Here is a 14872-nt window from a genome sequence, read left to right on the forward strand (position 1 = left end):
CCACAAATTGTGTTGTTGCATAGACTCTCTTCACTTCTCTCAGTGCCAGTGCCATGTTATAGCAGATGTAAGTCAAAATCATGTGATATCTACTCAGCATCTGATGGGTTGTGCTTGACCAATATTTGTTTCAAAATGCTTCTCGTGTCAAAATTGAGTTTGGAAACACAAACATGTTGGCCAAAATATTGGTGAGAATTGAGAGCAATTCTATTTCCTGCCAACACTTTGTCAAACTTCAGAAACTAGTTTGCAAATTTTTTTGGCAGCTTTCACACACACAAACTTATATTTATAAACATACATCGTATATTGACAAACTTAAGTTTGTGTGAAGCCAACTCAAGAAAGGAAGAGAATATATGGATGTCAACTTCTTTATTATAAGGAACACATTCACCTGATGAAGGAGAAAGCATATATTCCAAAACGTGGTGTTCCTCATAATAAAGAAGTTGACATCAATATATTCTCTTCCTTATGGGGGCGGTTGGGTAGCCTAGTGGTTGAAGCGTTTGCTCATCACGCCGAAGACCAGGGCTCGATTCCCGACAGGGGTACAATGTGTGAAGCCCATTTCTGGTGTCCCACGTCGTGATATTGCTGGAATATTGCTAAAAGCAGCGTAAAACCAAACTCACTCACTCACTCACTCTTCCTTATGTGTATAACTTCCAAATGCCTTTCAAAGACCACCTCAAGAAAGTTATGGTCCCAGTTTATTGACCTTGACCCTCAATTGAAACCAATCACAGGCTTGACTATTTCTAGTAGGAAACAGTGTTAGCTCTTACAAAGATATCAAACCAACACAGGGGGTCAATACAGAAAAAAGAAGAGCTAGAAAGCTATGGGAACTTCTATTTCTCTGATAGAATAAAAACATGAACTGAAGGTTGGAGGGATAAAATTCAAGTACAGACATGATACTGCATGTACGTGTGTGTGTCTGGTTGTACTAGTGTGGACTAATGACTGTCTTAATGTGCTCACCATGCGGCATTTTACGATGGATACCCCACTCAGACACAGTATACTGACTCCAAGCCAACCAGTCCTTGTTTTAGCCCCTAAATGCCGAAACAGACGGGGTAACAACAAGTGCCATCTGTGACATCTTTTGGTATGAAGCGGCCGGGGATCAAACCTGACCTTCTGCTCTTTGAACTAATGCTCTATCCATTAGACCACAGAGGCAGTCTCCCCATTCTGAGAGAGGTCTGTGATAGGCAACTTCAACTGCTGGGACATGGTGTCCTCCTGACTGAACGTTTAGGTGACTGCTGTTGATGCATGTCACTACTTCTTTGAGAGGTGTGTTTCGATGTTTTGGTGTAGTTTCTAACACCGTTGAGATTGTTACGTCTCCATGGAGGCAACAAATAACTTCTTTGAGAGATGTCCCAAACCCTAGGTATGCTGAGAATCGAGTAAGGTCCAGAAAATTTCTGTTGAGGACAATGTCCCAAACCCTAGGTATGCTGAGAATCGAGTAAGGTCCAGAGTATTTCTGTTGAGAATGATGTCCCAAACCCTAGGTATGCTGAGAATCGAGTAAGGTCCAGAGTATTTCTGTTGAGAATGATGTCCCAAACCCTAGGTATGCTGAGAATCGAGTAAGGTCCAGAGTATTTCTGTTGAGGACAATGTCCCAAACCCTAGGTATGCTGAGAATCAATTAAGGTCCAGAAAATTTCTGTTAAGGACAATGTCCCAAACCCTAGGTATGCTGAGAATCGAGTAAAGTCCAGAGTATTTCTGTTCAGAATGATGTCCCAAACCCCAGGTAAGCTGAGAATCGAGTAAGGTCCAGAGTATTTATGTTGAGAATGATATCCCAAACCCTAGGTATGCTGAGAATCGAGTAAGGTCCAGAGTATTTCTGTTGGGAATGATGTCCGTAACCCCAGGTAAGCTGAGAATCGAGTAAGGTCCAGAGTATTTCTGTTGAGAATGATGTCCCAAACCCCAGGTAAGCTGAGAATCGAGTAAGGTCTAGAGTATTTCTGTTGAGAATGATGTCCCAAACCCCAGGTAAGCTGAGAATCGAGTAAGGTCCAGAGTATTTCTGTTGAGAATGATGTCCCAAACCTCAGGTAAGCTGAGAATCGAGTAAGGTCCAGAGTATTTCTGTTACGGATGATGTCCCAAACCATAGGGATTCTGAGAATTGAGTAAGGTCCACAATGGTTATGTTGAGGAAGATGTATGAGAATCGAGTAAGGTCCAGAGAATTTCTGTTGAGGACAATGTCCCAAACCCTAGGTATGCTGAGAATCGAATAAGGTCCAGAGTATTTATGTTGAGGACAATGTCCCAAACCCTGGGTATGCTGAGAATCGAGTAAAGTCCAGAGTATTTATGTTGAGGACAATGTCCCAAACCCTAGGTATGATGAGAATCGAGTAAAGTCGAGAGTATTTATGTTGAGGACAATGTCCCAAACCCTAGGTATGCTGAGAATCGAGTAAAGTCCAGAGTATTTATGTATAGGACAATGTCCCAAACCCTAGGTATGATGAGAATCGAGTAAGGTCCAGAGAATTTATGTTGAGGACAATGTCCCAAACCCTAGGTATGATGAGAATCGAGTAAGGTTCAGAGTATTTATGTATAGGACAATGTCCCAAACCCTAGGTATGCTGAGAATCGAGTAAGGTCCAGAGTATTTATGTTGAGGACAATGTCCCAAACCCTAGGTATGCTGAGAATCGAGTAAGGTTCAGAGTAGTTACCTTATACTTTCAACAATTATTGCTACTATTATTAATCTTGTAAGGGGGGGGGGGGGGGAGAGAGGGGCTGCCGGCACAACTCATTCCTTCAACCAAACATTCATGACAGATGTCAGAGACTTCATACCTTATATACATCCTCCATAGTGTGAGTGAGTTGGGTGTAACGCTGCTTTTTCCCTGTATTCCGGGTATATCGCGGCGTGTCAGCTTAATGCGGGAGGAAAGCCCAAAGTGATGCAGGTCTTAGACGTTTACCTATTCGGTGAAACCCACAAGCATGGGTATGTTGCTGACAAACCTAGAAACATAATCGGGGCGAACAGGGATTCGAACCCACAATCATAGGTTTCTGGCGTGCCCAAGGGATGCAACACTGCACAGCGAATCGCAGCGCTTAGACAACTGGGCCACCCGTGTCCCCTACATCCTACATAACCCGTGGGAATGTCTCTGACATATGATTGGACAACACTGGAGGTCAAGGTCACTCAGTATGAACTAGGTGTCAAATAAACTGTGTACATGGTAACTCATACATGATCTCTAAGGTGGGATCTTGATCGCTTCAACTTTTGTGTGACTCTGTATAAGGTCAAGGTCACTTGAGGTCAAATTATGAAACATTACACAGACACAAGGTAAAATTGCGTCTTTACAAAACTCATGAGCACATAAGTGATACAATGTTACATAATGAGTGAGTGAGTGAGTGAGTGAGTATTGTTTCACGCCACTTTTAGCAATATTCCAGCAATATCACGGAGGGGGTCACCAGAAATGGGCTTCACACATTGTACCCATGTCAGGAATCGAACCCGGGTCTTCGGCGTGACAAGCAAACGCTTTAACCACTAGGCTACCCGACCGACCCCCATACTTTCTGTAAGAGGCGACTAATGGGATCGGGTGGTCAGGCTCACCGACTTAGTTGAAACATGTCATCGCATCCCAACTGCATAGATCGTTAATCGTAATGTGAATCACAGGATCATCTGGTCCAGACTAGCTTATTTAGACCGCTGTCATATAGCTGGAATATCGCTGAGTGTGGCTTTAATAACAAACAAACAAACAAACAAACAAACAAACTATGGCATATGTAGGAAACTTACCAAACTGAGTCAGCATTCATATCTTCAGCTGCATCCCCACTTTCGTCAAAGTGGATGTCGATTGTTATCGAGCCATCCGTGTCATGGGCAGATGCGAAGTTGGTGACACTCCGAGCAGGAATACCCAAAGCGCGGCACACTGTAACATATTGGATTCACTGGTTTACACACTGATACTAATCTTACCAGCATAAACTGATATATCAATAGAAAACAAAGACTGCTTGGAACTGTTGCAAAAATATGATAGTAAGGCTAAAAAAAAAAAGGGCAAAAGTGAGCGTGGCCCTCGACCCGCCAAGTGTGTCAGTAGTTTCAAATTAAACAAGTATTTGTCACAGAGTGACGAAATAGCCCCCGCCTGTACACCATAGTACCAAATATGAAGACAATCCAGCGATTAGTTCTTGAGATATTGTGGCAACACCGTTTTCCAACTCCAAAAACAGATTTGCCTGCTGTGACCTTGAAAATGGGGTCAAGGTCACCAAATCTGACAGGTGTATGCGGTGTCTGTATATACACCATAGTTCCAAATATGAAGACAATCCAGTGTTTAGTTCTTGAGATATCGCGGCAACACCGTTTTCCAACTCCAAAAGCAGATATGCCTGCTGTGACCTTGAAAATGGGATCAAGGTCACCAAAACCGACTGGTGTCTGCGGAGTCTGTATATACACCATAGTTCCAAATATGAAGACAATCCAGTGTTTAGTTCTTGAGATATCGCGGCAACACCGTTTTCCAACTCCAAAAGCAGATATGCCTGCTGTGACCTTGAAAATGGGATCAAGGTCACCAAAACCGACTGGTGTCTGTGGAGTCTGTATATACACCATAGTTCCAAATATGAAGACAATCCAGTGTTTAGTTCTTGAGATATCGCGGCAACACCGTTTTCCAACTCCAAAAGCAGATATGCCTGCTGTGACCTTGAAAATGGGGTCAAGGTCACCAAAACCGACTGGTGTCTGCGGAGTCTGTATATACACCATAGTTCCAAATATGAAGACAATCCAGTGTTTAGTTCTTGAGATATCGCGGCAACAAACAGGTGGGACGTACGGACGGACGTACGGACGGTCGTGAATACTATATCCCCCGCTTCGCGCTTTCGCGCGGCGGGGGATAATAATGGACAGGGTAAGGGTTTGAAAAATTCATAAAAAAATGGAAAATTAATAAAAACAATTTTTTCCTTTTGACAGCACCCCTCCATATAACACAGATTATATGTACTAAGTTTGAGATGAATCCACTGAGTAGTTTAAGAGAAATCGTGAGGATTTGGACGGACAGACGGACGGAACCTTGGTATAATGTTCGTCACGCCGAGGACCTGGATTCGATTCCCGACATGGGTACAATGTGTGAAACTCATTTCTGGTGTCCCCCACTGTGATATTGCTAGAATATTGCTAAAAGCAGCGTAAAAACCAAACTCACTCACTCACTCACTCACTAGTCGTCAGGAAGTTACCAGATGCATGTGTGGTGTGTAAACTTCCGGGAAGTTCTGGAAGCTAGTTGGACTGTATACATAGTGGGACAAGAGCGTGCCTGCTTCATCTCTCACACATTCTCTCAGACACTTCGTCTCGCACACGTTTCATAGCTTTGGAGCTAGCTTTCATGCGAAAGTCGCACATCATCCCTGATTCCCTGCCTAGGCCATCTTGGAAGCTTGACCGCTGTCACCGCTGGGTGAATATACATTATTATCACTGACTTTTGCTATCACCACTGTATTTTTGTATTTGATATTGACCAGTGACATCATATTATTTATTGCCATTGTATATTGTACTACCACTCTGTTGTATACTGCCATTGTAATCACTGTACAGTAATTTGTATTGATTTGTAGACTCAGTGAATTTTGTAATACATTTGTTGATTGTATACCACTTGTTGGTTGTTTGTTGGTTTCACACTAAATTCTTTTTGATAACTCTGAACTCCTGACTTCTTTAGCATTTAATATACATTGTACACCACTTAACATGACATTACACAGACAGACTTGCTACGTCACATACAAAGTTAGTTCTCGCAACTTGTAATACCAGTAGTTGTGTATCTGAGGTATATTGACATTTTTACATACAAAATTTTCGGATTATTATATTGTTTCTATTTCAATCTCATTAAAATGAGATCTTAGTTCTCGCTACCGCTAAACAAAGATCTGAGGACATCCCATTACGGGTCATGTCAGAACGACCTTTCTCGAGTTTTGACCGACCAATGGAATGACAAGAAATTGACATTAGCCAATCAGAAGGCAGCTTCCTCGAGCTTTACGACACTAGTTTCAAACTGGCGACTACGTTTCGAAACATATTTTGACGTATATTCTCGATCAAAAAAACTAAAACTGATAAGAAGAACACTCTGGAATGGCTTATAGATGGCCCAGATTGTATGGATATAATCATAAAACCCGTAACTGTCGTTCGGAATACCCTGTCTCAAATATTTCGTGGTTGCATGATTAGAAAACACGTTCCGACTGTCACTTTCATGATCTGGTAAGCGACGCTCTGATTGGTCGGATGAAAGGTCGTTCTGACGTGACCCCTAATGGGATGTCCTCCAATCTTTGTTTAGCGGTAGCGAGTACAAAGATTTGATTTTAATGAGATTGTTTCTATTTGAGAATGGACACATAAGAATCTGAAAAAACTCCAACTGGAACCAACCTGTTGTCGTGACACCGGAGAACACCCAGCACTGTCCATATTGGACTGGATTCTTTGTATCGTAGTACTGTTCCAATATCTTAACACTGCCTGTCCACGCAAGAGGCGATGTCCCATCGGAATAGTCGCCGGACCAGTTGCCCACCAAAATACCGTAATCATCAGGTGCGTTTACAGCAGCAGTGATCTTCCTCACAACTGGGATGGGGTTCCCCCGTACAGCCCAACTCATCCTCGTCTCGTCCAGGATGTACATGCAGCAGTCAAGAACGTTTCCTTGGAACTGAAACAGACAGTCGGACATTCAGTGAAAACAGAAATCGTGAACAGATCTGTAACCACTCAAGAAACTACACAAAATTTCCTCCATCAGATCCAGATGCAGTTCCCTATTTTGACTTGTACCATAGGTTCCTGTGTATTTTCAGATGAACAATTGACTTGCCTTTGCATGTGTTTGTAATGGGAGCCACTGGTGGGGCTGGATATGCTCACCTTTTCACGAACACCTGGTATCATTACTATTTCATAGTGATTCATGAACACATGCTCGTGATATAGTCAGAATCAAGTCAGCTTTTAGCAGAGGTGAGGTGAGGTGAAATGGGGTTTTAACATCGTGTTCAAGCTTTAAGCAGAGATTTTATATGAATATGGAAAGGGTATAGTCAGAATCTATGAATATGGAAAGGGTGTAGTCAGAATCTATGAATATGGAAAGGGTATAGTCAGAATCAACCCACCTTTTAGCAGAGGTGAGGTGAGGTGAAATGGGGTTTAACGTCGCGCCCAAGCTTTTAGCAGAGATTTTATATGAATATGGTAAGGGTATTTTTGCTACTAGTTTGATAACTTCTTTGTTCATATGTGTATCAGCATAACTAAAATGCATGGAAATCTGCAATGAACTTAAATGGACCCTTCCCAAACATCACATGACTGAAGCTTCAAATAGGGCCATCTTCATGATGATGATCATGATGCCTTAACCATTCAACAGTATTTGCTGGTTGATCAAGTTTGGAAATTATATATTATGAGTTAGGTGAGGTGAGGTGAAATGGGGTTTAACGTCGCATCCAAGATTATTGCACTTATAAGCGACGTGTATGCACGTGTGTGTGTGTGTGCCTGCTTGTACTAGTCCCGACTGATGCCGATTTATAGTGCTAGCCCACTGAGATACCATCCCGCAGTTTAACATGAATACCCCACTCAGACACAGTATACTGACTCCGAGCCAACCAGTCCTTGTTTTAGCCCCTTAATGCCGAGCGCCAGACAGGGTAACAACAAGTACCATCTTTTAACGTCTTTAGGTATGATGCGGCTGGGGATCGAACCCCGGACCTTCCGCTCTCCAGGCAGAGGCACTACCATTAGACCACGGAGGCGGTTATATTATGAGTTATTAAGTACCCCTCTGTAAATGATTGCTTCATGTGTTTAAGGTCTTCCACAGCCACCCAACTGTTGTGGAGAGAGACAAACTGAATAAATCTGCTTCTGATATGTTCAATATTTTTCAGAGGAGGAGTTTTTCAAATCAGTTTCACAGAGCAGATAAATGAACAGATTAACAGATGGACAATGGATAAAGACTAGAGCTGGGACGAGTCCAAATTTACTACCCCGGTACCCACCCCCCTATTACTCAACCCTACCCAGGTACTTGCCGTAGGTATCAAGAGATGGGTACAAAATGTCTGAATGGGAATAGTTTGACCCTAGCCCTGGCCAAATGTATTTAGATACACGTATAAAATGATCTGGTCGTGCCTACACTAAAGTTGACCGAAGTTGACTGAAGTTTTATCTTTATGCAAACATATAATGTCAGAAGGAATGTGTGCATAGTCAGAAAGAAATGTGAACATCTGTCACTTATAGTGTAGCCATGGAGATAATTTTTGCTATTAAACAATATAGTCACGGGTCCTGATAATCTTGAGGGTACCCGTGTCTTACTCAGTACCGATTCGACCCGAGTACCCGAGTTACCCATCCCGTCCCAAACAAAGACCCATGCCTTAAGCTCACTTTGATGATGTAAAAGTCAGTTAGTATTTATGTACCTTCCCTTTATAGGAAAGAGTCTGTTTTGAGTTCTGCTTAGTAAATGAGTGAGTGATTGAGTTGGGAGCCTCTTTTAACAGTATTTCAGGTATATCAAGGCGGGTCAGCTTAATGTGGGAGGAAAGCTCGAAGTGATGCAGGTCTCAGATGTTCACCACTTCGGTGAAACCCACAAGCATGGGTATGGTGCTGACAAACCTAGAAACATATTTAGTACAAACCAGGATTTGAAGACACAATCATAGGTTTCTGGTAGGGCTGGGACGAGTCCAAATTTACTACCCGGGTACCCAGCCCCCTATTACCCGACCCTACCCGGGTACCCACTGTAGGTCTCAAGAGCCCTGGCAAAAACTGTTAAGATACATGTGTGAAACCAGAGACCATATTATAGATACATGGTCTCTTATGAAACGATTGAATCATGCGTACACTGAAGTTGACTGAAGCTTTATCTTTACTCAAACATATACAAGTCAAAAGGAATGTGTGCATCATCATAAAGAACTGGGAATATTAGCGACTTGTAGAGTAACCATTGAGCTCTAGTGAGTTTTTGTCATTAAACAATATGTCACGTGACTAACCACGGGTCCGGGTAGTCCTGTGGGTACCCGGGTCCTACTCAGGACCCACCCGACCCGAGTACCCGAGTTACCCGTCCCAGCCCTAGTTTCTGGTTTGCCCAAGGGATACAGCTCTGCACAGCGACAACTGGCCACGGGTGCCCACCCTCAGAACATGAAGACTGTTTGTTTTGGTAGGGAATAAAAGACATTTGTCGACTGAGGAATCTAGCTGCTTACCTGACCAAACATCCAGGGCTTGTTGGTGACATTTTTAGAGGTGCCACAATATATCCTTCCAGTTTCATTGAGCACATACTCTTCCTTCTCCTGGGCCCCTTCCAAATACACCATGTCATCTGGAAAAGAAAACACCCAGCCCTCCAGATCTTGTCTCTCACATGCTTGAGTGAGTGAGTGAGTATGGTTTTACGCCACTTTTAGCAATATTCCAGCAATATCATGCGGGGGGCATCAGAAATGGGATTCACGCATTGTACCCATGTCGGGAATCTAACCCGGGTCTTCGGCGTGACGAGCGAACGCTTTAACCACTAGGCTACCCGACCGCCTTACATGCTTGAAATGTGACATCATACTTCTCACTCACTCATTCCAAATGTCTGGACTGAAGTACATGGTCTTGGTAGAAGTATACCGCTCAAAAGAAGTTAAAGAACACCCAATATGACAGATTAACTTTCGTCATATGGAAAATCTGGTGTTCTTTAACTTCTTTTGGGCAGCATACCTGGGTACATCCAGGATCGAAATACAGACAAGACGTAAGAGGAAAATCTTAATCCTTTTCTAACCATTTGACAATATGATTTGCATCTATATTTGTTACTGAATACATTTTGGTGTAAAAATGGGAAAATAAAATTATAACAATGAAAATTTTGGACAAGCCTTTTCAACATGCTTGCTTTGAGAGTGGTATAAGAATCTATACTGAAATGTCACTAAAATGGTATATTAAAGAAGTTTTTATCCATAAATTGTGTCTACTTTGACACAAGGCTGTTAAAGCAATATCTTACAAACAACAACATCATACAAGCAATAACAGCTTACAAACATCGTACAAACAACACCTTACAAACAACAACACCTCACGAACAACAACATCTTAAAAACAAGAACACCTTACAAGCAACACCTCACAAACCACTCCTTACAAACAAGAACACCTTACAAACCACTGTACCTTACAAACCACACCTTACAAACAAGACCTCACAAACAACACCTTACAAACAACAACACCTTACAAACCACACCTTACAAACCACTCCTCACAAACAACACCTAAAAAACAACAACTCACCTGGGCACCATGGGTTGAAGAGGATGTAGATTTGGTCTTTGTGATTATAGCGAAAAATGAGTTTCTTGTCATCCTTCTTCTTCAACACATCAAGCTTGAAGTTCCACTTGGCCACATAGCAGGTGGGTGGGGTGAACACAGTCACCGTGAGAACCTTGTCACTCTGCCTCTTGATCTTCGCCCCCCACTGCTTGGGTTCATCCTTGTCTGAGAGGATCAGCTCCACGTGTGTCCCCTTGCTAGGTGCCGGCTTCTCCCCTGAACACAAGAGTGAGTGAGTGAGTGAGTGAGTGAGTGGGCGGGTGAGTGAGTGAGTGAGTGAGTGAGTGAGTGAGTGAGTGAGTGAGTGAGTGAGTGAGTGAGTGAGTGAGTGGGCGGGCGGGCGGGCGGGCGGGCGGGCGGGCGGGCGGGCGGGCGGGCGAGCGGGCGGGCGAGCGAGCGAGCGAGTGAGAGTGAGTATGGTTTTACGCCGCTTTTAGCAATGGTCCAGCAATATCACGGCGGTGGGGGGGGAATGGGCTTCACACATTGTACCCATGTCGGGAATCGAACCCAGGTCTTTGGCGTGACGAGCGAATGCTTTAACCTCTAGGCTACTTGACCGACCCTGAACACAAGAGGAATGCAGGACACTTTTTATTGAGAGCAACTTCTATATTATTTGTCATGACATTTCAGAGCTACTTCTTGCTCCTTCATCAGGAGAATGATGAATTAGTGTCATAGAGTTAATATATATAAATCATGATATGCTTACCCAATACAGGGTGGGATGAGTGAGTGAGTATGGTTTTATGCCGCTTTTTGCAATATTCCAGCAATATCACGGCGGGGACACCAGAAATGGTGCCCATGTACCCATGTTGGCAATTGAACCTCGGTCTTCGGCCTGACGAGCGAACGCTTTAACCACAAGGCTATCCGATGAATGTACAAAGATTAGAATATAATGACAAAGCCAATATAGATATCTTTGTACATTATTCCTATCCCACAGGCTTCATCATTATATTGTTAGCTTTATACATTAATCTTATCTTATCATCCATTGGTTTGACTTATGTTCAGCACTATTTTCTCTGCGCTGTATGATGCTACTCCCATCGGAGGACTGAAGAATGAGAAGTCGTATATCCTAACAGCATATACAATAGGGCTGCAGCCAAACTGTGTACTTTTGTTGATTAACGCACCAGATGTCTAATCAACTAATGTATTATCAGTTAATCCTTTGATCACTATATTCAGCAACTCAACTGACCACTGAAAGCCAGTTAAATTATGATTTATACAGAATAGAGATAAAATGTGATCCAATATGTCAATGTGGTGATCCATGTGAAAACGCATATCATTATTTATTAAAGTGTCCATTGTACGTCCACCAAAGAAAAACTATGTTAATAATAATTCGGGACATTTTACAGAACGCCATGAACAAAAATGTTAAATTAGATTTACATTTGATGTTAAACGGAAATGAATGTTTGTCCATTATCGAAAATCAACACATCTTTAAAGCAGTGCAAATGTTTATAAGATTTGGGTAACACTTTAATGTACATATACTAGTCTCTCTCTTTTGTACGTTTCTTGTTATCTTTACACTAATCTTCTTTTCTGTTTTCCTTGTATATGATTTACTGTACAAGCTTTTGTAAATACCATGGAGAGGGAGTCCTAAGTTGGATAACTTGTTCCCAATCCATTTCAATCTGAATAAAATATGTTTAAATCAACTGACCACTCCTCTCTTGCTGCATTGCAACATGCATTTTACATAACATGTAACACATTCACAACATCAGACCTGGATTTATAACCAACCTTAAAAATTAAATATTTACCCCAAACACAAGAAATGTCATATGCGAGCCACAAACTGCTATTCACCTTGACACCCTGAGAGGCAGGGGGGAACATTATTGAGTTATTTTGCATGGTCTTTGTAGTGTAATGTGAGTGGTTCCACTACTAATTATACCTGTAATAGTCATTAACTGAGCATCAAGTGAATGACGACACATACACAGGTGTGTGGTTTTAGCATAACACATGGACGACAAGAAGGGAGTAGTAATTGTTGTATTGCATGCTATTTCCCTGAGAAATAAGGGCCGTTGCTGTTTTGAGTATAGGAACTAAATTTTATTAAGGAAGAGAATTTATTGATGTCAACTTCTTTATCATGAGGAACTCAGAAAAATTGTGTTCCTCATTATAGTGAGTGAGTGAGTATGGTTTTACGCCGCTTTTAGCAATATTCCAGCAATATCACGGCGGAGGACACCAGAAATGGGCTTGACACATTGTACCCATGTCGGGAATCGAACCCGGGTCCTCGGCGTGACGAACGAACGCTTTAACCACTAGGCTACCCGACCGCCCCGTCCTCATTATAAAGAAGCAGACATCCATATATTCTTTTCCTTATGTGTATCCCTTCCAAATGCCATTCAAAGACCTAAATGTTTTTGTGCAATTATAATAGCATTTAGTGATTAGAACTAAATGCCTTTATGTTAGGCTTGGCACAGTTGCTAATATTATTACAGCTAAATACCTTCATTCCGTGCGGCTACGTGCCGTTTTGCATGGTGCCATCGTCTCTGGCCTAGATCCGCTCTTGGCACGTCCGGTAAAGGAGCGTTTGTTTATATTTTCTATGACCTGTTGTAGCGTGGCATCAGCTCACGCAGCACTTGCTCTCCAGCTTTCAGCCGTACAACACATAGTTATATTCGCGCATTCAGCTATAGTTCGTTGCATAGTTCGTTGCAATTACCATTAAGAATGCCACCAAAAAGACGGGCCGCCTTAAATCACCGCCTCGTAAGGAGCGGGAAAATAGGCAGGAGGGAACCAAGTGTCCGGCAAGCGACATCGGCTACTGGTAAGTCACGGAGATCAGCTAGATCTCCATTGCACGGACCCCCCTTGCCAAGTGTACAAATAGCTGCTAACTTGCTAGTTGAAGCAGATGATTCGGACAATCCAAACGTTCTCCCGCGATTCGATCACGGAGACATCGAAGAGCCCCAACAAGTGGGGTCGCCCGTTCCGTCGATGCTAGCTATATCGAGCCAACTCAACAGCATACTGGATATGCTAGGCAAACGGATGGCCCAAGATACTTCTCGGAGCTTTACTGGCATGCGAGGGGTAAGTACCAATGATCTGGGGGTAACGGGGTCGGTGGTGTCAAGAAATCCCGATGTGTTGTCATTTAGCAGTGCACACTCGGGCGAGCCGGGAGTTTCCCGTGACGTCACACCACGTGCAGAGTCAGGAGCGGGGTCAACCAATCAGGGAACAGGGGATTCCCTGACCTTCCAGGCAGATGCTATCAGCGCTCACGTCCGTCAAGTTGTACGGGAGAGAGTATGGAGAGGGGAGTTTGTGGAGTTGACTACATTGTTGCCAGGCGCACAGTCGCATGACGATGACGATGCATTTAAGATGCAGATGGATTCGTCGGGTAATCTGCGATTCTCGCCGGCCAAGCCGGCTAACGCCAGGGCATTAAGCATAGGCCAATGGACGTCAGCTTTCCACATATATATGAGCATTTACGTGGTGAAACATTTTTGTCAGTCCACCATACAGGGCATGTTGGCATACATGGAAACAATCCGTAATGCCGCAGTCCGCTCCGGGGGTTTTGGCTGGTCAAACTACGACCAGCAATTCCGACACCGTATGGCACGAGACCCAATTCGGGAGTGGGGCAAGATAGACGGTGAATTGTGGTTGAAGCACATGACACCGACTATGTCCCGTGTTCAAGAAAATAAGACTGAACGCTTTACAGTGCCTTTCAGCAGGGGCCGTGACTTTACAGTCAACGCATGCTGGGACTACAACAGGTCAAGGTGCGCCAGGCCAGAATGCAAGTTTATTCATAAATGCTCCAATTGTGGCGAACAACATCCCGCCTATTCTTGCTTTCGCGCAAAGGGGGGTCGTAGACCCTCCAAACAACTTAACTCCACACAGGCAACCCATGCTAAAGGCACTGGCCCCAACTCCACTCATACTCACTAGATTAAAGCGACATTTGCAACTGTACAAGCATTCTAACCATGCCCATGCCATTTATTTATTACAAGGTTTGGAATCAGGTTTTCAACTGGAATATAGTGGGGCACGCCTAAGTCGTTGGTCTGAGAATCTACGCTCAGCCAGGGATCCCATTTTACAAGAGATAGTAGCTGCCAAATTGAAAAAGGAAGTAAAATTAGGTAGGGTGGCAGGTCCTTTTGAAACGCCGCCCCTGCTGAACCTACAAGTTTCACCCATTGGTCTCGTACCCAAAAAGCAAACGGGTAAGAGTCAAACCTTGCTGGG

At 43.3% G+C, this 14872-nt stretch overlaps 1 protein-coding gene across 2 annotated transcripts in view; it reads right to left on the bottom strand.

Annotated features, from left to right (window-relative positions):
• The window catches only part of LOC124144350 (annulin-like), a 65342-nt gene that overhangs the window by 22646 nt on the left and 27824 nt on the right, over positions 1 to 14872 (bottom strand). For both annotated transcript variants that reach the window (XM_046513716.2, XM_046513718.2), the window contains 4 exons: positions 10526 to 10783; positions 9436 to 9554; positions 6554 to 6836; positions 3851 to 3989 (listed from right to left, as the gene is read on the bottom strand). In XM_046513716.2, coding sequence (XP_046369672.2) covers positions 3851 to 3989; positions 6554 to 6836; positions 9436 to 9554; positions 10526 to 10783 — 799 coding nt within the window. The remainder of the gene's footprint in view (positions 1 to 3850; positions 3990 to 6553; positions 6837 to 9435; positions 9555 to 10525; positions 10784 to 14872) is intronic.

This window comes from Haliotis rufescens, unplaced genomic scaffold (assembly GCF_023055435.1).
Source record: "Haliotis rufescens isolate VD_foot unplaced genomic scaffold, xgHalRufe1.0.p SCAF_10, whole genome shotgun sequence".
Taxonomy (NCBI): Eukaryota; Metazoa; Mollusca; class Gastropoda; order Lepetellida; family Haliotidae; genus Haliotis; species Haliotis rufescens.